Below are 22,666 nucleotides of genomic sequence, written 5' to 3' on the forward strand. Positions count from 1 at the left end.
AAGAAACAAAAATTACTAATAATACAAAATATTTGATTTAAACACCATATTGCATATGATTGGTAAGCAATGTGGTCATTTTGCTAAGGAATAAAGATTGACCACGAGTTTCAGGGGCCTTCATAAGCTTCAAGCCTTTTTTATATTTAGGCATGGTTATTCGAGATGTTTAGGATATCGAACTAATGTTCAAGGAACTATTCAAGATGCCGCAGGTGCAGAGGAGTAGTAAAAATATGAGGCATTCAACTTTACGTTGATTCTATGACATCTGATCTATAACGGTCCGAATCTATGAACATGGCGTGGCAACATTTCTACACATGGTACATAAAAAATACAGAGACAGGTATAGATCCGAATGGAGTCAGGATCTTTTCCAGGTATGGGTTCAGTGATAGTTCTGGTATAGGTATGGAACCGGTATGGGATGAGGATTAGCTCCATGCCAGGTATGGGTTCGAGATGTGATGGCCTGTGTAAGTTATTGACCAACTCTAAGTCCCGGAATCAGTGTCAACTTTGTAACGGGGCCTTTGTTAGTACAGTGCGTAACCCCTCATTACCTCTTCTAACGTATTTTTCGCACAACGAGGAAATCTAAATGCTCTACGGATACCCCTCTTAACGAATAAAATCTCGCATAAAGAGCAATTTCTTTTTTGTGCCGAATAAGAAATCGTGACCATTTCGAGAGTTTCAATACTAAAAATCGTTAAATATCTTAAGCTATTTCCTTAAGTGGGTAGTGTATAAGTGTGGAGGAAAAGCGTAAGGGAGATGACACATTTACGCCCACTGCTAATCCAAAACTCCCGCGGTCATACAAAATTCGAAAAAAACCGGCGCGTCCACTTCACTTCCAGATAACTCTTTTCAGATCAGATAGCGGAGCTGAGAATTTTTCCGGTAGCGGCACTAAACTTGCTGTTGGGAGATTGAAATGCCGTCGGGCCCCTTCGATCATCAGTCACAGGCTCTAAAATTTTTGCTGACGGAGGGGGGGGGGACGGGTGGGGGTGCAAATGATTCGCCAGCCTTGGGGCCCTTATCGCTAGTACTCTGTCCTATACGGCATACTATAGAATGGCGATCTACGGGGCCCCTAAATCGGCGGGGCCCCAGGCGACCGCCTAGTCCGCCTACCGTTAGATCCGCCACTGAATATACCAGCACTTTTCTTGCGCTGGAACCAATTATTTTGCTTTTCATAGAAATTGTATGAGAAGAGCCTCCCTCATAACGAGCTTTTCGCATAACGAGTGAGTCATTGGAACGAATTGAACTAGTTATGAGGGGTTCCACTCTAATTTAAAAAAAAAAAAGAATATTATTAGTTCTACAGTTCTCAACAGTAACACTATATCATGAGAGGCCGCTGGGTAACAACACTCATAAAACTTCCATTGTAATAAAATAAAATAGTTCCGTTTATTTATTATTGACAACATTAAAACACAATTCCCTAAATTGGCGCATAAATTACAATCTCATTTTCAACCGAGTTCTAAAATACCACCCAAGCCTTCCTTGAACGGCTCTGGTGTGAATCGTTCACGTGAGCCCGTTCCTTTACGCCCGAACGTTGCATTAAAATAAAACGATATCGTGTCATTACAAACACGTTTGGCAGTCTGTGTGTAATTGTGTATGCGAATATTTTTTTTTTAAACACTTCCCTACAGTGTGTCCACGATGCGCGTGTTACGATGTAATGGCGTGGTTAAATTATATCACAACGTTATTTTAGCCAGCACGTAACAGCACGTTTTCTTCCTTTCTTCCTCTAACTGTTAAAACCGTCTAACGTAAGAAGGGTATTTTAAAATCGAGGAAAAAACAATAGAGAACCGATGGCTTTCCTAGGGTAGGCTTTTTACAACACACTGTAAATCCGAACTCGGTCTCTCGGAATTCTAAATTGTACAGTAATTTGCACAGAAAGGTTAATAAATTAGCTACCTCCTACGGGGGGATGCGCTCATTTCCAAGCATCGCTTCTACAGCTTGGTTTCGTGACGCACCATACCATTCTTGGTACCGTACATGCGGAAACGCGTCGGTCGTGCGCCATTGCCACCAGCTGCACCGCCACCGGGATGGTACGGTGGCAGTGCAGCACCCGCCGCCCCTTCCACGCCGCTAATTAGATCGAAGCTATGCACCGCTCCCGGTTTACCGACCATCCCGACTGGGCTACCGTCGCTGCCGGACAGTAGGGCGGGCAGGGCGGGACTGCTACGATCTCCCGCGCCCGTTAGATTGTACCCGTTCGCTAGCCCGATCGGCACGTGAGGTAGGGGTGGTTGGTGAAGATTTTGAGGCGTTGCATTAAGCGTTTGTCGACTAACGTTTCCCGCCGGTATGGCCTGTCCGTTCGTGAGCAGCATCGTACCGCTGGGCGATCCGCCCGGACCACCGGGACCTGCGTACATCAGGGCCATCGATGCGCTGGTCGGTGGCTGTGGCATGCCTTTATTAAGATTGTTTAACCGTTGGCGAGGCAATGGCTGTTGGAGTAGCTGCTGTTGCTGCTGCTGCAACGATGGAACGTGATGGCCATTTGGTTGGAGGTTTGTGCACGGTGTGGCGTTTTTCACGCGTCGCTGCGAACTGGAGGAAAGGTTGGAGAGCCGCTCCGACTCGTTGTCATCTCCACTGTCCACATCGCCATCGCTGCTGTTTGTGCTGGCAATGAAATGCTCATTCTTCACCTTGCGGCCCTTGTTTCGGCGGTAGTACTTGAACTCGCGGGGCAGTGTGTAGGAACGGGGTAGTGAGACCTGTAAAAATACAAACATTTGGAGGACATTGGATATTTCGGGTTAGTTTGAAATTCACACACCGTAATTCTGAGACATACTCTTAGGCTTTTTAAGTTACTTGTCACTGTTTAAAATTCTTATCCCAAACTTAACCAGATGGAGGTCTTTTGTTTCTGCAATATATTTTGGATCCATCTAGTCCCAGAAACAGATACTAACCCTTTCCCCGGGCAAGATCTGTTTCAAAACCTATGTTTCTTCAGGAATTTATCAGCACCTATCCCAGTTGAGGAAAGGATCACAAACAAATTGATATCCTGAAACAGATCTTGAACCTAACAGGACCACGACTTCGTACAATCGTTTTCCTAGACTTACACTCATTCAGAAATTGATATTGCATCTATTGGTGTGCCGAACCTGTCCTATCTATCAAACTGAACCTTTCCTATAGGAAGAACTCGCTCAGGTAGACATCAAAGCTATACCAATCCAGAAATTGATTACTAACTTATTCGCGTTCAGATATTAATCTAAGACACATTCTGATCTAGAAACTGAATCGGAACCTTTGCTTGAGTACAAAAAAGATAGAAGATATATTGCCCTTCTGATACGGATACTCCCAATCTGATGTCTATCTCAATTGGAATCTGGTGTCTATCTCAAATAGAATTTTAAGTATATACCAATAGGATCTGATGTCTATCTCAATTAGAATCTGATGTTTATTCCGAGTAGAATCTGTTGTCTCCCAATTTTGAACTGATCTTTATCAGATCTTAAGTTTAACATGCCAGCTACGTCGTACGTATCTGTTACTGCAATGAAATTGATCTCAAACGTATCAGATGTCTCGAATGTATACAAATCCTTTCCAGAGATATCAATCCAAACTTATATCAATCCAGGTTCTGATATCGTCTAGAACCTATCTGGTCTAGAATCTGAGTAACTGATACTGAACTGTCTTGGAACTGATCCCAACTCATTTCCAATCCAAGAATTATTCATGAAACCATAAAATAAGTAATTTTGACCCTAAGCTACTCCAAAAACGTATCCCGCATCTTATTCCAGTGCCTTAACCCACCAGTAATCAATAACACCTACCTGACTATCAATATCCGAAGGTATCCGATGATGTCCGTTGTGTCCATCGTCACATCCAGAGTTGTCCAGGTTCTCGTCTCCGCTGCTTTCCATCGGTTGATCACGTTCCGATTCTTGTAATCTAAAATTAAAAAACCCCGAAAAATATAATATCTCCTCTCACACACTCCACCATACCACCTACTCACCTAAAGTTGGCCGCCTCCCGTGCCACCCAGTCGAAGTAGATGCGCGAGTTCTCGAGATAGTGCGGGGCGAGCAGAATTTCCGGCGTCTTGGCCCGCTGCATGTTCTGCCGCTTGGTGTTGTTCAGGTTGTTGATCACACCGGCTCCACTGGATCCACCGGCGGATCCGCCCGCTCCACCAACGCTCGCCACGATCGCCGCCATCGTGGCGGTCGCGGAAGTGCGGCCCGATTTGTTGCTACTGTTCGTGTTGTTCGCACTGCCGCTCGCCGACCCGGACGGTACCGGCGTCGTCGGTGTGCCGCGGCTGTCTAGCTTGCTCCGGGGCGGCGGCACCACATTGTACGGGAAGGGCAGATTTTCGGCGCCCGCATTCTCCGTGCTGCTGTACGTGCCGGACACCTGCCGCGGATGGTTCGCATCGGTGTACAGCCTCCCGTGCGCATCGTACAGGATGGCCCGGTTCGACTGCGCAATCTCCGTCGTCCGCGGGCTGATGGAGGGTGCCCGCACACCGGCCCCACTGCCGCTGGCACCACCGCCGGCCGCACCATTGATCAGCCCGGCCGCCGGTGTGCTGGCGGCCGCATCCGCGTACAGATTCACAAAGTTGCCCCGATAGTTCTCGGCGAACGGATTGCGCGGGATGTTGTTCGGCAGTATCTTGGAGCGCGGCAGCACTTGGCGCGTGAGCGAATTGCTCTCGGTGGCCGAGATTTGCGACGATATCGGCGACATGTTACGGTTGCCCGTACCGCCTACGCCCGGTCCTCCCACGCCCGGTACTGCCGACGACGATGCCGACTGCCCGGTGGCATCGACTAGCGCGCCCGCCGGACCGCCACCCCCACCACCCTTCAGATTGACCAGCGCCGATATGTTGATCCCGTTTAGCCCGAAGCTGTTGTAGATCGGATCGTAGTTGCTGTTGAACTTGTTCAAGCTATTCACATCGTCCAGATTGGCCGTGAGCAGCAGGTTCAGGTCGTTGAACGACTTGTTCGCCACGATCTCCGCCATATCCGGGCTGGAAGTACGCCACTCGATCGGATCGAGATCGATGTGCTTCTTAGCGCGCGGGATCGGTTGCCGCGGCAGCGTCGTCTTGCCCGCGTCGTCTCCGGAGCTGAGCGTGCCGGTACCGCCCGGGCCGCCCAGCTTGCCCTGCTTGATCTCCTCCTCGATGATCTTCAGCTCGGCCAGCTGCTTCTGCTTTTTCTCCTGCAGCTTCTGCTGGATATTTACCCGCGAACCGACGCTGCTGCCTTCGTTCTCGCTCGAGCCGCCGGTGTGCGATCGTGGCAGCGGCCGCCGCCAGAAGGGGATGGCCATCGGGCCCATGTATTGTTGCTGAAGCTCCTGTTGCTGCTGCTGTAGTGTCTGCTGTTGGTGCTGCTGCTGCTGCTGCTGTTGATGTGAGAGCAATGGTTGTTGCTGTAGATACTGCTGTTGGTGCTGCTGATGGTGATGCTGCTGCTGTTGCTGCTGCTGCTGATGTTGCTGCTGATGTGATGGAAGTTGCAGTTGTTGGTGGGATTGTTGCTGCTGAAGCAGCTGGCTCGTCACAGCATGATCGTTCACACCGCCCCCAGCGTTTGCATTCGGCGATGCAATCGCCAAGTTCGGCGGCGGCACAAAGGTGGTCGGTTTCTTCTTCTTCCGCTTCGTAGCCGCATTGACCGGGTTCGAAAAGCGGCAGTTAAACACACCCGGAATCGCGTGTGGATACTTCTGGCAGCCATTGCCGTTCAGCGCACCACGCCCAACACCTCCACCGATACCGCCACCTCCCTTACCTCCGGCGCCTCCACCACCACCACCACATCCCCCATCCATGCCGTGCTCGTGGCCGGCCAGGCAGCGGCATCCGTCTGGGGCGCAGTGACCAGCGCACTTCTCCGCCACGCGTCCACCCGCCTCGTACCCGAGCCGGCGCACGTGGAAGTACCGGTAGTACACGACCATAAAGAACAGGCCGGCGGCAAAGCTGCCCAGCACGGACAGCGGCACGAGATACCAACCGTCCGGTCGGTTTGGCCACACGCCGACCATCCACAGGCAGACGAGCAGACAGTTTTCCGCAAACATTACCACGTAGAAGGTGAGCTGCAATGGTTTGAGGGAGGTGGAATGGAATTAGAACTCCAGGAAATTGGAAGTTTTGCGACCGACGGGTTTTTTCTTACCATCTTTTGCCGATGCCTCACTTCCTGCAGATTGATGTACGCAAAGATGTACACGAACGCAATCAAACCGCCGAGCGTCGTCTTCTTAAGCCGCGAAATGCGCTCCCCGTGAAACACGTTCTTGGGCGAAATCAACCACAGAAACATTGAAAACCAGTGCAGAACTGAAAAAAGGGGAAACAAAATTTATATAAACTCCATAAACATCAACATTTGTCCCTCCCGATACAGTGGATATTCCGATTCCGGCACTAACTATTGAAGACATTCGATCGCCAGCTGCTAAAGTTATACCATCCTAAGCTCCTAAGGTCCTAAGGTCCTAATAACATCCCGGAGACAGTAGTTTTTTTTGAATCTGGGTGTTTCCCAGCTGTTTGGAAAAAATCCTGGATATATCCTGTACATAAAAAAGGAGACAGATCCTCACTTTCTAACTATGCATCTATTTCTCTACTCTGTTCTAGGGACCTATACCTATTGCTAGGGACTGTTCTCCAACACCACTACAATATGGGTTTAGACAGCAAAAAACATTGTGCAGTTTCTACATTACTATTTTGAGCAGCGAGATAAAATGGATGCAAGTTGATACAATCTATACTGATTTTAACTCTGCATTAGTGTTGGGTATATCTGATTCACTCATGAATCTAAATGAATCTTTGAATGATTCAATGATACTGAATCTCGAATTTCAAAGATTTATGAATCTCAAATTCAAAGATTCACGAATATCCAAAGATTCTAGGATCACCAAAGATTCATGAATCTCGAAAGATTCACGAATCTCTAGGAATTCATAAATCTCCATGGATTCATAGAGCATGAGCTTTTAATTATTCTTCTTCTTGGAGTAACAACCTACGAGATCATGCCAGCCTATAGAGGCTGTCGAGACTTCTTGGCAAGTACCACGCAGCCAGATAGTTTGTTTTGCTACGGGTAGACGATCCATGCGAGATTCGAAGCTCCGACAGGCATATTGTTAGGCAAGATCGCTCAAATTCAATATTTTGATAGATTTATGAATCTCTGGAGATATATGTATTTTAATGGATTTATGAATCTTATAGATTAATGAACCTTAACAGATTCATAAATTCTTGGAGATGCTTTAGAGATACATGATTCTTTGAAGAGTCGATTCGAGATTCACTCATCACTGAAGATTCATATGAATGAATTTCAACAAACGATTCACGAAACCCAATACAACTCTGCATTTGATTGTGTTAATATTCAAATGCTAATCGCTAAAATTTCAAAAATTTGGTTTCCACTCCGGATTAATTAGGTGGCTTGATTCCTACTTAGTGCGTCACCCTGCGTACGAGTTAAAATAGGAGACGGTTTTTTTCCGAAGAATTTAGCCGATCCGCAGGCAGCGGCCTCTGGGCAGTATTTTGGACCCACTATTATGTAATTTATTTATTAACGACGTTGCAAAGGCAATGACTGAGTCTGTCATGTAAATTGTTGTTCCATCAATGGGGAAATCCCTTCATGATTCTAGTCAGCTTTTTTCTTCCTAGTTTATTTCAGCCTCAAAGCTAGATTTAGATTCGAGTACCTACTCGAAAAAAGGCAAAACAAGGTGGTGTTTTCATTTATCCCAAGGTGTTTTAAAGAGATCAGGTGGTGGGAATTGAGCGTCGCTTTTTGACAGCACGGGTGAAAACTTTTGCTAAAACAAGCTTTCTGGAGGCTTGACGAATACACAAAACACTCTTAAAATCTTCATTCAGAAGCAGAAGCGATAAAAATCACCCTTCTAAGTACATAAACCTTGGGATAATCCTACCTGGATATTAATCCCACTTTGATAGTTGCTCGAAAACTGCTATACAATGCATACAGCTGACAGGCTGAAATTTCAGTCTACGAACTTAAAAGGGCAAGCGGCCCAATGTTGACATGTTGACTCGGTACTAACCAAGGCTAACAGGACGTTAAGAAATATTCTAAGGACAAGTAGAATCTACCACGATCCACTGTGCTTAAAATCTTTGTATTATTGTTTTGTGCGTCAAATAATTGAGTATGCGTTCAGTAGCTTGGTTCCCCTGTACAAGTAACTAGAATTGACAGGCTGGAAAAAGTTCAAAAAAGGTTCACACGTATTGCAATAAAAAGGCTTCCGTGGAGAAACACTGATAGCATTTCACCGTATAAAACTAGTTGCTCAGTGCGCATGTTTGTTTTTAAACTAGTGACTGGTCACATAGATGCACTATGTGATCGAAGGATCCTTTACTTTTGATGCCCAAAACTTTTGATGACTACTAGACTACTACTCCTTTGATGTTACCAAATGTTGGCGACGCTTAAAAGAACATATAGCACTAGTTCATACTAGGCGGTCCCGTGGTAAAGTCGAACGTCGCAATAACATGCCCGTCATGGGTTCAAGCCTGCAATGGACCGTTCAACCCGTAGCCCTTCCGTAGCCTTTTCCCTCCCTCCCCAAATTACTCACTTATCACCAGAAACACCCAGTGGCTGTACACGGACGCGTACACCGTCAGCGAGATGACGCGCGAAATGACCGTCCCGAGGCGCCACAGAAACTGGAAGATCACCCCGAGCCAGGTCAGCACCAGCCGGTGGACGTTCTGCAGCCGCACGTTCTTGCTAAAGCTGGCCAGCGCCCAGCACACGCTAAACAGTGACAGCGTGGCCGACACCATGTTCAGATCGCGGAACGTTTTCTGCTGCTGCTCGGCCAGATTGGTCTGCTGCACCAGCGCCGTACTCGGTGGCAGGTGATGGTGGTGATGGCCCAGCGTTTTCAGCTTCAGTGCCGCGGCCAGCTGCGCCTCGCTCTGCAGCGTCACGAGCACGTACAGCTGGAGCAGCAGCATCGGGGCGGCCTCGCAAAACGCGTGCACCAGCCGCAGCATGCAGAGGTCGCGCACCTCGTGCTTCACGTGCCGCAGGTCGACCGGCACGAACAGCTTCGCGTACCGCCACAGCACACCGAGCTGGGTGACGTGCAGCGCGAGCACTATGTACCGGCTGTACTCAGAGGTACGGGAGGCACCACCACCGCCGGGGGCCATTCTGCCTTCGGCCTCTTCGCCCCTTCCGGCCACGCTCTGGCCGTTGGCCGCGTTCAGGCTGTTTGGTTTCTTTTTCTTCTTCTCCAGACTGCTGCCACTGCCGGGCGCGTTGGCTTCCGCGTCCGGTGGCCCGGTGGTCGACGCGCTGGCATTGCGAATTTTACGCTTATTCAAGTACCACCGGATGGACACAATCTGTAAGAGTAAAAGAGAGGGATTAAATTTACATTAAAAAAACTGCCTTTTCACTACCAACTTACCTGTGAGATTACTAGCGAGAACGACACGATCACGATGACCGCCGCGAAGTAGGCGAACTTTTGCCGCTCGTACAGCGCGTACCCCAGCACCACATCGAACACGACGTCACAGAAGTAGCCGGCCAGTGAGATCACGTTGAACAGCACGTCGCAGAGGGGCAGAAATTCCGTCATGGCTTTACTTTTTGCTCTCACCCTCCTACCCCCGCGTGTGCCTTTGTAAATTACGAAATGTACGGATTTGCAGCGGGGCTGTAAAACTTGTTCTGTTCGCCGATCGATTGCCGGACCGGGAATCGATTCATCGAATGTTGTGGTTTGTTTCTGTAAAAGAAAAGAAAAAAAAAGATTTAATTTACATTCCCTTCTCGTGTTGCTCGTTGCGTTCGGTTTAAAAACTAGCAAGCATAAAATGCGCATAATAATAATGCAACAAACATATATGCTTCGCACATTTGTGCTCGCTTTCTCACACTCGCTGTGGGGGGAGGGGGCTCTAGAACAATTCCCTGTTTCTCTTGAGCTGAGTGATTGCTCTGCATTTCAATCAATGGCCGTTGTGGCGTTTCTAATTCTGCATGCAAGTCATGCGCAATTGCATGACTACCTAGGAGGGGTTGTTGTTTCTTTGTTGTGCATGAAGAGAAGAAGCTTTGGAATGCTTTCGCCCCTTTACAGATGGTTTTTTCTTGTAATTCACACATTCTAAACAGATTCTAATGAGTGTTTTATATGTACAGAGTGTTGCCAAAGATGATACAATATCAGTTATTGATATGAAGTCTCGATTTGATCAAATTACAGACAGAAGAACTTGTACAAGAGAAAATTCATTGAATCAGAAAAGAAAAACCATAAAAAAAACTATTTCGATCCTTCTCACCGTTGTTTACACTGATACAATTGAATAACAAATAATATTAGTTAAAATAATAAGTATCGTCATTATTCAATATTAAGTCAATTGTGTCAATATTAAAATAAGCAATACAACATTTTAAAAATTAAAAAAATAAAATAAAATAATAATTATTGTCTTTATTTACTTCATTTAACAGCGTGTACGTATTCATAAGCGCATTGCTGTATGAAATATATATAAATATTTAATATTATATTTTTTTGAAGATGGATCCTAAAAAGAAAGAACTCAAAGAGAGAGGTTTTCAAACGGGATAAATTATCCACTTCAAACCATTTCAATCATTTATTTATTTTATTTAACATTTTTCCAGCAGTAGTACGTCTGTATTCTCATGCCTTTTCAATTCTTCCAAAATTAAATTAAATACTTGAAACGTTTGACAGGCAAAAAACCTGCTTTATTAGATATAGAGACAAAAGAGACTTTGTACACATTCTACGCTATCGAGTTTTCTCGCTTAAGCAAGTTCAAATCTGGTATCAGCTTAGCTTCATTGTCACTAAAAGATTATTGGTACAAAAATGCCGCTTTGAAAGGTTTCATGCCAACGATTGCATTCAAAAGACTTCAACGGGATTGCAAGCGACGAACCCGACGGTTGTTATACATTGTAAATTGATGTTCATTGCACTTGTAAGTATAATCTAAAATAAAAAAAAAATACACCAGTATATTGTAATGTTTCATTGATACCGATCTCGCACGACCAGATGAGCTTTAAAAAGCGTGTGCGCTTTCAGCTCAGCGAGCGAATAAAAATCTGAAAAATCAGAGTGTGAAGAAAGAAAGTTCGCTCCAAACGGTTCCCTCCTCCCTTTAGCGGCACATTGCTACCCATCGTCGACATATGGGCGCGCGCAACATGGGAAAAGAGATATCAAACGGAAACATAAAACTCGCACACCGGCGCACCGACACACCGGAGATCGCACACATCATTTACATTTCATTGAATGCAAATTAAATGATACACCGTGGTGGTGGTGGAGCGTATAAAAAAATAAGAGAAAAAAAGGAAGCCAGGCAAGGGAAAGAAGAAGAAAGGTAGCAGTGAAACTAATCGAGCAGATCAACAGTTTTATTTGAATACGGGATGATGGTACAAGTGATAGCACCGGAAAACACTTTGTTTCCCCCCGTGCTCCGAAAAAGGATGGATCGTTGGGGCAAGAATTTGTTTTTGCATAAAAAACACGTACCTTTAATTTTTATGCTTGCCGCCGCTGCTGTGGTTTTCTATCTGACTGATTATTCACCTTATCTGGAGGGGATTCGTTTCAAACGGTTGCTTTATGGGTTGTCACACAAATAAATATCGATTCTTCACTTTCTTACTAACTTGGTTTACTTGTATAAATGCACAGTTTTGTTCACTGGTCCACATCACTCCATTCCCAACTGAATCCGGCTGGCGTAATGGCACAACTGCACCGCAAAAGATCATTGGCCACTGCCCTCCGCGCGATGATGCATGATCGATGATCGGATATGATCGGCGCTACCATCGACCTTTCGTTACCAGGACAGGGCAACGCGTACCATCATTAGCCCCTTTCTACGAATTGCGCCCGAATTGCACTTTAATTCGCTTCCCGATAAGCAATTAGCTCAACGATTAGCGTGCATGCCGGACGGACAAAAATCGATGCGGATTCGACACTGGTACTGGTCGCCATTTGGGGCTTCTCGGTTTCTGCAAGCATCGAAGCAAGCGTGCGCACAACCAGAGCATAACAACACCAAAGCAGCCAATGTTGCACACAAAAAAAACCGCACCGATTTAATTCACGCACCACTCGTCGTACGGTGGGATTTTTGAATCATTTTTTTTTTGTTTCACCCGGTCTTCCGGTCGTTTCGTTTCGTCGCCTGCTCACACACTTTGTCACACAAACACGCAACGACGTTGACCCGTCCCACCCCGCTTTCCGCTCGCTGGTAGGGCGACGGGCGCTTCAGGAATTCCAACAATTTCACATAAACAAACGGTTTTTTCTTCCACCAATACCATCACACACGTCGCAGCACGTCGAAAGCATTTCTTCAGCTTCACCACTTACACACACACACACTAGCGGGCGTTATGCTAGCAGCGCTTTTTAGCCCTCCAACACACAAACACATACAAAAGCGATGTTGAAGTCGAGGCACGATCTATGCAGGGGCTGCTTTTGACACACGGGAAGAGGGAAAGTCCTCCAGCCGCTCCGGATCTTTTTTTGGAACTTTTCTTATTATTTGGAAATATTTCCTTACGATTCCTCTGCGCCGTAGCAGAAGCTTCTCAACTGCGGCAAGCAGACAAGAGGCGGGCACAGTTGACGTGTTTCGATGGCTACTGCGTTCACTGCCCACGACATCCAACATCGAACCACCCCGAAAGCGGAATGAAGTAACGAGAGTAGCAGAGCTCGCCCCCCTCCCCTCCCCGATGGAACCACTGCTGGAATGTGGCGCAGACTGTGTACGCCTTTCCGGAAGGTTGTTTAAGACAATTTTGCACACAAACTGATTTTCACCACAACATACTTTTTCTTTCTCTAGTTAGCAGCAGCAGCAGCACAACATTTTTCCTTTCTTCTTGTACTTTACCACATACCACCAGTCCATGCACACACACACATACACACCCTAGTAGCGCAATCCCCTTCTCCAACAGCTACCAGCAAGCGAAGGCACCGTTTTATGCTGCTTGCATCACTATACCTTTGGCTAACTATTCTTCCTTTCGGATTAGCACGCGATCACACGACGGAGTCCGGTTAAGTGTTGTTATTTTGCGCTGGTATGTGCACTGAAAATCTGCACCCGCGGGAGCTGTCTGTACCAGGACTCGATCGCGCGACTCAACAACCCTTCTCAGCAGTTGGACCGATCTTCTGGCACCAGGGGGAAGGGCGAGGAGAACAGTGCGCTGTTCGCTTCGGACGTTTGGATGTTCGAAAAATTCGGTATGAAATATTTCACACCACGTTCGGTGGTCGGTTTTTTATTTTTATCGTTATATTTAAAACATGCAAGTTATTTAAGTGTAAAAGTGACAAATTTTGACATTGACTTTATCACATTTTGTTAATATTTTCTAATTCAACGCACCCGCGTTGGATTTTCAAAACGTGCAGGTTAGAATTTGATTTGACAGTCAGTGTGGCCAGATTTTATTGGCGATTTTCGGTAGAAGTATTAAAATTGTATCGATAGTTTTCGGTATGTTTTAAAGAGTTGAGAATCAATTACATCAACACGAGCATATACAGTGAAATATTTTTAAGGTGAATCTTCCACGGACCGTTAAAACTAATGAATGTACCAAGTGCCACAAATCCACTAAACGATCACTACCCATATAACCAAGATACCGAAAACGCCACCAATTTCTTGTACTAAAAATCCAGTTCCATCAAACAAAGCGAAAAAACTATCAGTTTGGTGGGTTAAGCCACACGGCCACAGAAGCAGCCACTTCAATGTTGTTGAAGTCAGTTTTTTATGATCGGATAATTTATTCGCTCAACGTGTTTCACCTGTGTTAAAATGTGATTTAATTAAGCATAGGAAGCAAGTAAACGTGTGTGTTTAAGTTAGTTTGTTGTGAAACATCCATGTATAATATGTGTATATGTGTGTTTGTTTACTTGCGAGTGGACTCTTTCATTTCGCTGGTCAGTGCATAGTTGTCAGTGCACTAATAATATTGCTGAAGTTGAAGTGCAGTGGTGTAAGTGAATGAATTTAATCAATCGAGGAGTTAAAATCCTATTCAGCATATCGCCTTAAGCCAACCCTTGACCAAACTTTTCCTCAAAGCATTTTTGGAAAAGGTGGGTTAAGGGTGGGCAAGACAAATCTCAAGCGCCACAGATTAAGCTTAAACGACTGGAAAATTGAATATCCATAGAAAAAATGAAAGCTCCACAGCTTTATTGGTCTGATCAATAGATGGCGTATTACAACTCATCATTATATTGCTATCCTTTTCTTGCAATGTGTTTCGACAAGTTTCATCTTATCATGACCTATATAGCCTTCTAACTTTCTGAGCAAAAATCTATATGAATGGTCGTGTGGTCAGATACGTGGGTATCAACACCAACGACCTTTACTCAAATCTCACTTGCTTCAGTGCTGGTGGTTTCCGTTGGAGTTTAGTATTTAAACAATCGTATCGCCGTTCTAGTTCTAGCGATGTATAACTTCAATGCGAAACCATACAACAGTACAGAGGGAATGGGAAAGCTCTCCTCCAAGCGAGGAAGCTCCACTAGTTGGGCATCCCACCAACAGATGGCGCCACCAGCTTTTTGCTATTTTTAGAATGCAGGAGTCGTTTGCCGTCTGCTAAGCGAAGTGTTTCTATATTCCGTTTAGGTTGAGAGCTTGAGTCGTTCAGAACCCGCCCAAATAACCAAATCGGCCTTAACCCACTGTAAAGCCACTTCAAACCCACGTGGATTAGTGGTGGTCGATTCAGTCATTAACCCACCAAATTTTAGAACAATAGGAGCTGTCAGTTCCGATCATATGTATTGACCTTGCCCGCACTTGGCCCACCTTTTCCAAACATGTTGACGAGGAAAAGATGGATCAAGGGCAGGCTAGGGTCAATATGCTTAACAAGATTATAACACGTCGATTACTTTAACTCATTCACTTACATCACTGCATAACTTCGGCAATATTATTAATCTATAAACTGTGCACTGTCCCGCGAAATGGATGAGTCCATTTGCAACTAAACAAACACACACAAAAATATGTTTTACAACAAACGAAATTAAGCCCGCACGTTTAATCGCTTCCTTTGCATAATTCATCACATTTTGGGGTGATACATGTTGAGCAAATGAATTACCCGTGTATAAAAACTTACTTTAACAACGTTGAAGTGGCCGCTTCGTTGGCCGTGTGGTTTAACCCACCAAGCTGACAGTGCTTTAGCTTTGTCTGATGCAACTGGATTTTTAGTACAGGAAATTGGTGGCGTTTTCGGTATCTTGATTATTTGGGCGTTTACCCAAATAACCAAATCGGCTTTAACCCACTGTAAAGCCACTTCAAACCCACGTGGGTTTGTGGTGGTCGATTCAGTCGTTAACCCACTAAATTTTAGAACAATAGGAGCTGCTAGTTCCGATCCGATATATCCCAAGTGCCACAAATCCACTAAACGACCACTAAACGGCTTCTAAACGACTTAAGTTCTCTACCTAAACGGAATATAGAAAGACTTCGTTTAGCAGACGGCAAACGACTCATGCATTCTAAAAATAGCATAAAAGCTGGTGGCGCTCTCTGTTGGTGGGATACCCCAACCAGTTGAGCTTCATCGCTTGGAGGAGAGCTTTCTCATTTCCTCTGTACTGTTGTATGGTTTCGCATTGAAGTTATGCATCGCTAGAACTAGAACGGCGATACGATTGTTTAAATACTAAACTCCAACGGAAACCACCAGTACTGAAGCAAGTGAGATTTGAGTAATGGTCGTTGGTGTTGATACCCACGTATCTGACCACACGACCATTCAAATAGATTTTTCTTCAGAAAGTTAGAAGACTATATAGGTCATGATAAGATGAAAATTGTCTAAACACATTGCAAGAAAAGAATAGCAATATAATGACGAGTTGTAATATGCCATCTATTGATCAAACCAATGAAGCTGTGGAGCTTTCATTTTTTTTCTATTATTATTTTATTAAATTTTCCAGTCGTTTAAGCTTAATCCTTGGGACCTTGTACCGATGTCATGCATTAAAAAGCTACAAAGTTCCACCAAGATCGGTACAAATTCTAAAAAAGCCTTAAAGTTCCATCATCAACCCTGCAGTTAGTACAGGCGGTCCCCGAGATACACGGTTATTGGGAACCGAAAACGGCCACAAAATACCGCGTATCTCGAATTTCCGCGTAAGTCGAATCTCGTGGTTCCCAGCTAAAATATCAGTAATGTTCGTGTAATTTTGCAAGTAGGGGGAGGTTATAGTTACTTTATGAACTAGTTGATATGATTCTTACTGAATATGGAGCCCTTTCCGTTTGAAGCTCGTAGGCTGAAATTTCAGCCTGTCAGCTGTTTGCATTATATAGCAGTTTTCGAGCAGCTATCTGAGGGAGTATAATATACAGGTGGGCTTATCCCAAAGTGTATGAATTTGGAAAACTGATTTTTATCGCTTCTGCTTCTGAAGGCAGATTTCAAGAGTGTTTTGAGTATTCGTCAAGCCTCCAGAAAACTCGTTGGAGCAAAAGTTTTCACTTGTTCTGTCAAAAAGTGATATTCAAATTTGATTATAAAAAAATGCTATGAGACCACCTGGACTACATACACTTTGATTCCAGATTCGATCACCTGATTCCTTTGATGCACCTTGGGATAAATGTAAACAAAACCGTGTTTTCGAGCAGGTACTCGAATCTAATTCTAGCTTTTAGGCTAAAATTTTCTAGACTGAAAATCGCAGGCTAGTTTTTTGTGTGGTTTTGTATAGATTGTTTACATGATTTCAGCCTCCAACTGTCAAACTCCGTACAAAAAACTAACTAGAATCGTGAAGGCCCCCTATAACAGTTTTAAACCATTTGAAATAGTTTTTAACATTCGATCAAAACGGAAATTATTTGGCAATTTGCAATTGATGTGTCAAATCAGTACAATTTGCTCAAAGAATTGTCAAATTTAGAAAACCGCGTATCTCCGAATCCGCGTATAAGAGGTACCGTGTATCTCGGGGACCGCCTGTACTAATCAGCCGCAAAGCTCTAAAGAGTACCGTGTGCTTGTTAAAAAGCTGTATGGTTCCACCAAGTACCGTTTCATCTCTTAATCACCTACAAAGTACGACATTGGAACGATTTTTCGTAAAACAGCCCCAAATCAGCTATGGAGTTCGAGCTGGCTATTTGGGTAGTTCCATCCTGCATTATCCGGAGTCGTTCGGAATCGTAAGAAGTCGTTCAGAGTCGGAGTTGATCGGAGTCGTTGGGAGTCAGTCTTCGAAACAAAGGCCTGTTTACGAACTGCACGCGCAAAAGTGATAGACAACAAAACCACAACAAAATAAAATGCCTGATCACAAGCACATTAAACCAAGACTCCATTAATTCCAACTCCAATCGATTCCGGACGACTCCGAACGACTACAAACAACTCCGATTCCGAACGACTCCGACTCCGAACGACTCCGACTCCGAACGACTCCGGACGACTCCAAGCGGCTCCGAAAGATTCCGGTAGACTCCAACTCCGAGCGAATCTAGTGGTTCCATTTTGTCGGAATCGGACTAACAATTGTCGGAGTCGGATCGGAGTCGTGGGAGCGCTCCAGAGAGCACATCACTGTTCGGAACAAGTACCGCTCTCTAAATCGGTATTCTGGTCACTCTGATTGACAGCCCCCGGTTGTGTCCGGTTTGACGTTTGCTACAGTTGTTTACAAATATCGCCGAAAATATCTTTTATTCGCGTCCCGTTTGCTTACGCGTCGAGTGATAACAATTTAACCAATTTGCTAACACCATCGGTATGCGTTCTGGCCTTTGATAAAATACGCAACAAACAATCGCTTGGCTTATGTAAAGCTTGCAAACGATAAACCTTCCGCTCGTCCGCTTTTCCCTTTGTTTGCAGCTCCACCCTGTTCGCGTGTGTGCTCCGTGTTGAGTAATCCATCCTCTCCATCCAATCTCGCACACCTGCCAATTTCTTGCTTGCTTGCCAATCAACACCACAGCGACTAGACACCAGGGAAAGTTTCGAGCGTTTCCAGACGTGAATGAAACGGCTGCTAGCGGTTCTTATCGATCATCGACTGTTGAAAAACTTTAGCCGTTGCTTTTACCGGGGCCTGCCGCAGAGCAAACATGTCCCGGCGGGCCACTGGCCGATAGCGAACAGTATGGACGGCCGCACTAATGGCAGTTCGGCAACGCCAACACGCAACAAGCAGCGGACGGCGCGCAACCTGCACCAAAATGGCCAGTACAGCGCGCATCGACGGTGGGAAACGGTTGCCAGTGGTGGAGGTAGTAACAGCAGAAATGGTTCCTCTTCCACTTCCGGTCCCCGGGATCGGTTCGAGTTTACACTCATGAACTACAACATACTGGCGCAGGACCTGCTCGACTCGCACGCCGCCCTGTACGGGGAGCACGATCCGGAAGGACTTCCGTGGGATCTGCGCTGCAAGCGGCTGCTGGCCGAGATTAACACAATCAAGCCGGACATCCTGTGCGTGCAGGAATTGCAGGAAACGCACGCGGAATCGTTTTGCAGCGGGCTGCCCCAACACTACGCCATGCTGTACAAAAAGCGCACGGGCAACGACAAAACCGACGGCTGTGCGCTGTTCTATCGGCGCGATCTGTTCGAGTTGGTGACGCACCACAAGGTGGAGTTTTACCAGCCGAAAGTGAATGTAAGAGAGTGTGTGAGGTAGGGAGTGTTTTGCTTCGATTTATTGTGGATTTTTCTTTGCTTTCTTTTTGTTGCAGAAACTGAACAGGGAAAATGTAGCGATTATAGCAAAGCTAGCGCTGAAAGCGAACCCACGAGCGAAGCTCGTCATCTCAACGACGCACCTGCTGTACAACCCGCGCCGGCAGGACGTCCGGTTGGCGCAGGTGCAGGTTTTGCTGGCCGAGCTGGACCGGCTGGCGTTCAGTGGCACGATGCCGAACGGTATACCCCGATACGAGCCGGTCATACTCTGTGGCGACTTTAATCTGCAACCCTTCACCGCACCGTACGAGCTGCTAACGAAAGGCTTCCTGCGGTACGATCGGCTCGATTCGCGGTCGCTCCAGCCGGCCAACTCCTGGCACGGGCATGTCGAGCAGGTGGGCAAGTATTTCCTACCGCCCGCGCTCGGCATTACCGACAAATGTCAGCACACGACACTGCGCGACCGGGAAAAGGTGCACCGGGACAAGGTGCCACCTTCCCACCTGACAAAGGTATCGGACGTCGCCTTTTGCTGAATAACGAATTAAAATGATGTTAATGTTTTATTTCGCTTTTTTTTTTTTTTGCTCAGCTCTATCACTCAAACCATGAAAAGGAGGACGGCGAGCCGAGCGGGAACGACTCACCCTCCAAGGAGCGCTCCTCCTCCTCGCGCAGCGAATTCTCCTCCGGTGCACTCACCCATCAGTTCGTGTTTAGCTCCGCTTACCGCCATTACGGGCCGGATAGTGCGCAGGACCGGCGGCAGGCGACCACCTTTCAGGACGAATGGATCACGGTCGACTATCTGTTCTACACGCCGTACCGTTCGGTGGCCGAGTGTACCCGCCAGCTGCCGAACTGGAACCTGGAGCTGCTGCAAACGTACTCGCTGCCGACGGTGCAGCAGTGCGGCCGGGAGATCGGGTACATACCGAACAGGCAGTACGGGTCTGATCACTTTTCGCTCGCCGGTCGCTTTCTGCTGACCGTGCCGCGGGATGACCAGTAAGCGGCATCACAATGGGGTTGTTTTTGTTTGAATGTTTGTGCCGGGTGTGCGTGAAATTAGAACTTGTTTGATTTAGCTGACACGTGAATATGACGCGGATGGGAGTTGATAATGAATTTGGTTTGCTTTAAAGAATTAACCGTTTTTTCTTCTATCTTTGGAGGCTTTTTCATAAAACCTTTGACAACGCTGACTTCATTTCGGGAGCGATTTTCTACCTCTCACTAGCCTTACGTTACTGGTTGAGAACCATAGAATAGAATTAGGATCAGTTTTGAGACATCAAAAACACACGACGACGCACTTAAAACGGTTGATGAAACGGACGTTAAAAACAAACTCGGGTTTGTTGAATAAAATCCTTTCTGTTTTTAGCAGAACCGAACAGAAAAAGCAGAGTCTGATCGATGAGCTTCAACGGTACATACTGTCTGTGAAGATATATAAAAATTAGGTAAAGTACCAGAATGCATATCAATCGTAATGCTGTTCCAGCTCTCCAGAATGGGTTCAGTGTTACAGGGTTGTCCGAGTTAATTTAGAATGTCAACAACATTTTTCATTGCTTGCGATATGTTTTTCAACAGCTGTCAAATGTTGTTTTTTCATCACAATGATGTCTCAGTTCTTCATGATCATGATTCAACATGATTTTCAACACATCTCAAGTTGGATTGAGTTTGACAGTTATTTTGTGATGTGTTGAAAATCATGCATAAGAACTTACAAATTATTGTTATGCAAATACAACATTTGACAACTGTTGAAAAACATGCTGAAGGCTATGAATAATGATGTGCATAATCAAAAGTGACGTGGAAACTCTGTATTATCCAAGTGTGTGTGTGTTTTTTATAATTTAATTTCGAGCTTTTGGACTCCATGCTCGAGATCATTTCTTGGAGTTTTACCTGTTTAGGAAGATCGTAGCTTCACAACCAAAACAGATCGTACAGATCTGCGATCAGTAACTGGAATTGGGACAGTTCCTACGACAATTCTTGAACCGAGCAAAAATTCTGTTTCACTTTCAGATCAGATTTGCAAACCACTAAGATATCTCTAGATATCGGTCTATCGGAAAGATACCACTAACTATACCACTAGATACCACTAAGGAATCATTTGAGATTCATGAATGTTTGACGATTCATGATTCTTTGAAATTCGAAATCTTGAGATTAATTGTTGTGGATAGACCGCTGCCTCATCCTGAGGGCTCGCCGTTGACAGCAGGGCTCAGTAGTGACGTCCGGTGACGTCCTCAGTAGTGATGGGTAAAGTTAGCAAAAATCCGGAGTCGACTCCGATCCGACTCCGATAAATTCGGAATCGACTCCGGAAGGCAGGTCCGCGCTGCAATATCCGGAGTCGTTCGGAATCGTCCGGAGTCGTACGGAGTCGCCCGGAGTCGCCCGGAGTCGGAGTCATCCGGAGTCATCCGGAGTTGTTCGGAGTCGTTCGGAGTCGTCCGGAGTCGCCCGGAGTCGAAGTCGTCCGGAGTCGTTCGGAGTCGTTCGGAGTCATTCGGAGTCGTCCGGAGTCGCCCGGAGTCGCCCGGGTCGTTAGCTGCGTATGCACCTACGATGGTGGTGCCAATCCCTCCTTCCCTCCTTCCCTCCTTCCCTCTTTCCCTCTTTCCCTCTTTCCCTCTTTCCCTCTTTCCCTCTTTCCCTCATTCCCTCTTTCCTTTTCCCTCTTTCCCTCTTTCCCTCTTTCCCTCTTTCCCTCTTTCCCTCTTTCCCTCTTTCCCTCTTTCCCTCTTTCCCTCTTTCCCTCTTTCCCTCTTTCCCTCCTTCCCTCCTTCCCTCCTTCCCTCCTTCCCTCCTTCCCTCCTTCCCTCCTTCCCTCCTTCCCTCCTTCCCTCCTTCCCTCCTTCCCTCCTTCCCTCCTTCCCTCCTTCCCTCCTTCCCTCTTTCCCTCCTTCCCTCCTTCCCTCCTTCCCTCCTTCCCTCCTTCCCTCCTTCCCTCTTTCCCTCTTTCCCTCTTTCCCTCCTTCCCTCCTTCCCTCTTTCCCTCCTTCCCTCTTTCCCTCTTTCCCTCTTTCCCTCTTTCCCTCTTTCCCTCCTTCCCTCCTTCCCTCCTTCCCTCCTTCCCTCCTTCCCTCCTTCCCTCCTTCCCTCCTTCCCTCCTTCCCTCTTTCCCTCTTTCCCTCTTTCCCTCTTTCCCTCTTTCCTCTTTCCCTCCTTCCCTCCTTCCTCCTTCCCTCCTTCCCTCCTTCCCTCCTTCCCTCCTTCCCTCCTTCCCTCTTTCCCTCCTTCCCTCCTTCCCTCCTTCCCTCTTTCCCTCTTTCCCTCTTTCCCTCTTTCCCTCCTTCCCTCCTTCCCTCTTTCCCTCTTTCCCTCTTTCCCTCCTTCCCTCTTTCCCTCCTTCCCTCCTTCCCTCCTTCCCTCCTTCCCTCCTTCCCTCCTTCCCTCCTTCCCTCCTTCCCTCCTTCCCTCCTTCCCTCCTTCCCTCCTTCCCTCCTTCCCTCCTTCCCTCCTTCCCTCCTTCCCTCTTTCCCTCCTTCCCTCCTTCCCTCCTTCCCTCTTTCCCTCTTTCCCTCTTTCCCTCCTTCCCTCCTTCCCTCCTTCCCTCCTTCCCTCTTTCCCTCTTTCCCTCTTTCCCTCCTTCCCTCCTTCCCTCCTTCCCTCCTTCCCTCCTTCCCTCCTTCCCTCTTTCCTCCTTCCCTCCTTCCCTCCTTCCCTCTTTCCCTCTTTCCCTCTTTCCCTCTTTC

At 46.4% G+C, this 22,666-nt stretch overlaps 2 protein-coding genes across 2 annotated transcripts; one reads left to right on the top strand and one right to left on the bottom strand.

Moving 5' to 3' along the window:
• Positions 1 to 1,401: 1,401 nt before the first annotated feature.
• LOC120900425 lies at positions 1,402 to 13,443 on the bottom strand. Its single transcript, XM_040307400.1, has 7 exons — positions 11,698 to 13,443; positions 9,574 to 9,897; positions 8,731 to 9,508; positions 6,252 to 6,415; positions 4,067 to 6,171; positions 3,879 to 3,999; positions 1,402 to 2,783 (listed from the first exon to the last, which is right to left on the bottom strand). Exons 2-7 carry the CDS (start codon positions 9,745 to 9,747, stop codon positions 2,001 to 2,003), a joined length of 4,125 nt encoding a protein of 1,374 aa, XP_040163334.1. The 5' UTR covers positions 9,748 to 9,897; positions 11,698 to 13,443; the 3' UTR covers positions 1,402 to 2,000.
• A 4,464-nt stretch (positions 13,444 to 17,907) lies between these two features.
• Positions 17,908 to 20,143, top strand: LOC120903400 (protein angel). The gene is made up of 4 exons (XM_040312819.1): positions 17,908 to 18,018; positions 18,126 to 18,912; positions 18,989 to 19,450; positions 19,531 to 20,143. Exons 2-4 carry the CDS (start codon positions 18,271 to 18,273, stop codon positions 19,948 to 19,950), a joined length of 1,524 nt encoding a protein of 507 aa, XP_040168753.1. The 5' UTR covers positions 17,908 to 18,018; positions 18,126 to 18,270; the 3' UTR covers positions 19,951 to 20,143.
• Positions 20,144 to 22,666: the final 2,523 nt, after the last annotated feature.

Source organism: Anopheles arabiensis, chromosome 3 (genome assembly GCF_016920715.1).
Source record: "Anopheles arabiensis isolate DONGOLA chromosome 3, AaraD3, whole genome shotgun sequence".
NCBI lineage: Eukaryota > Metazoa > Arthropoda > Insecta > Diptera > Culicidae > Anopheles > Anopheles arabiensis.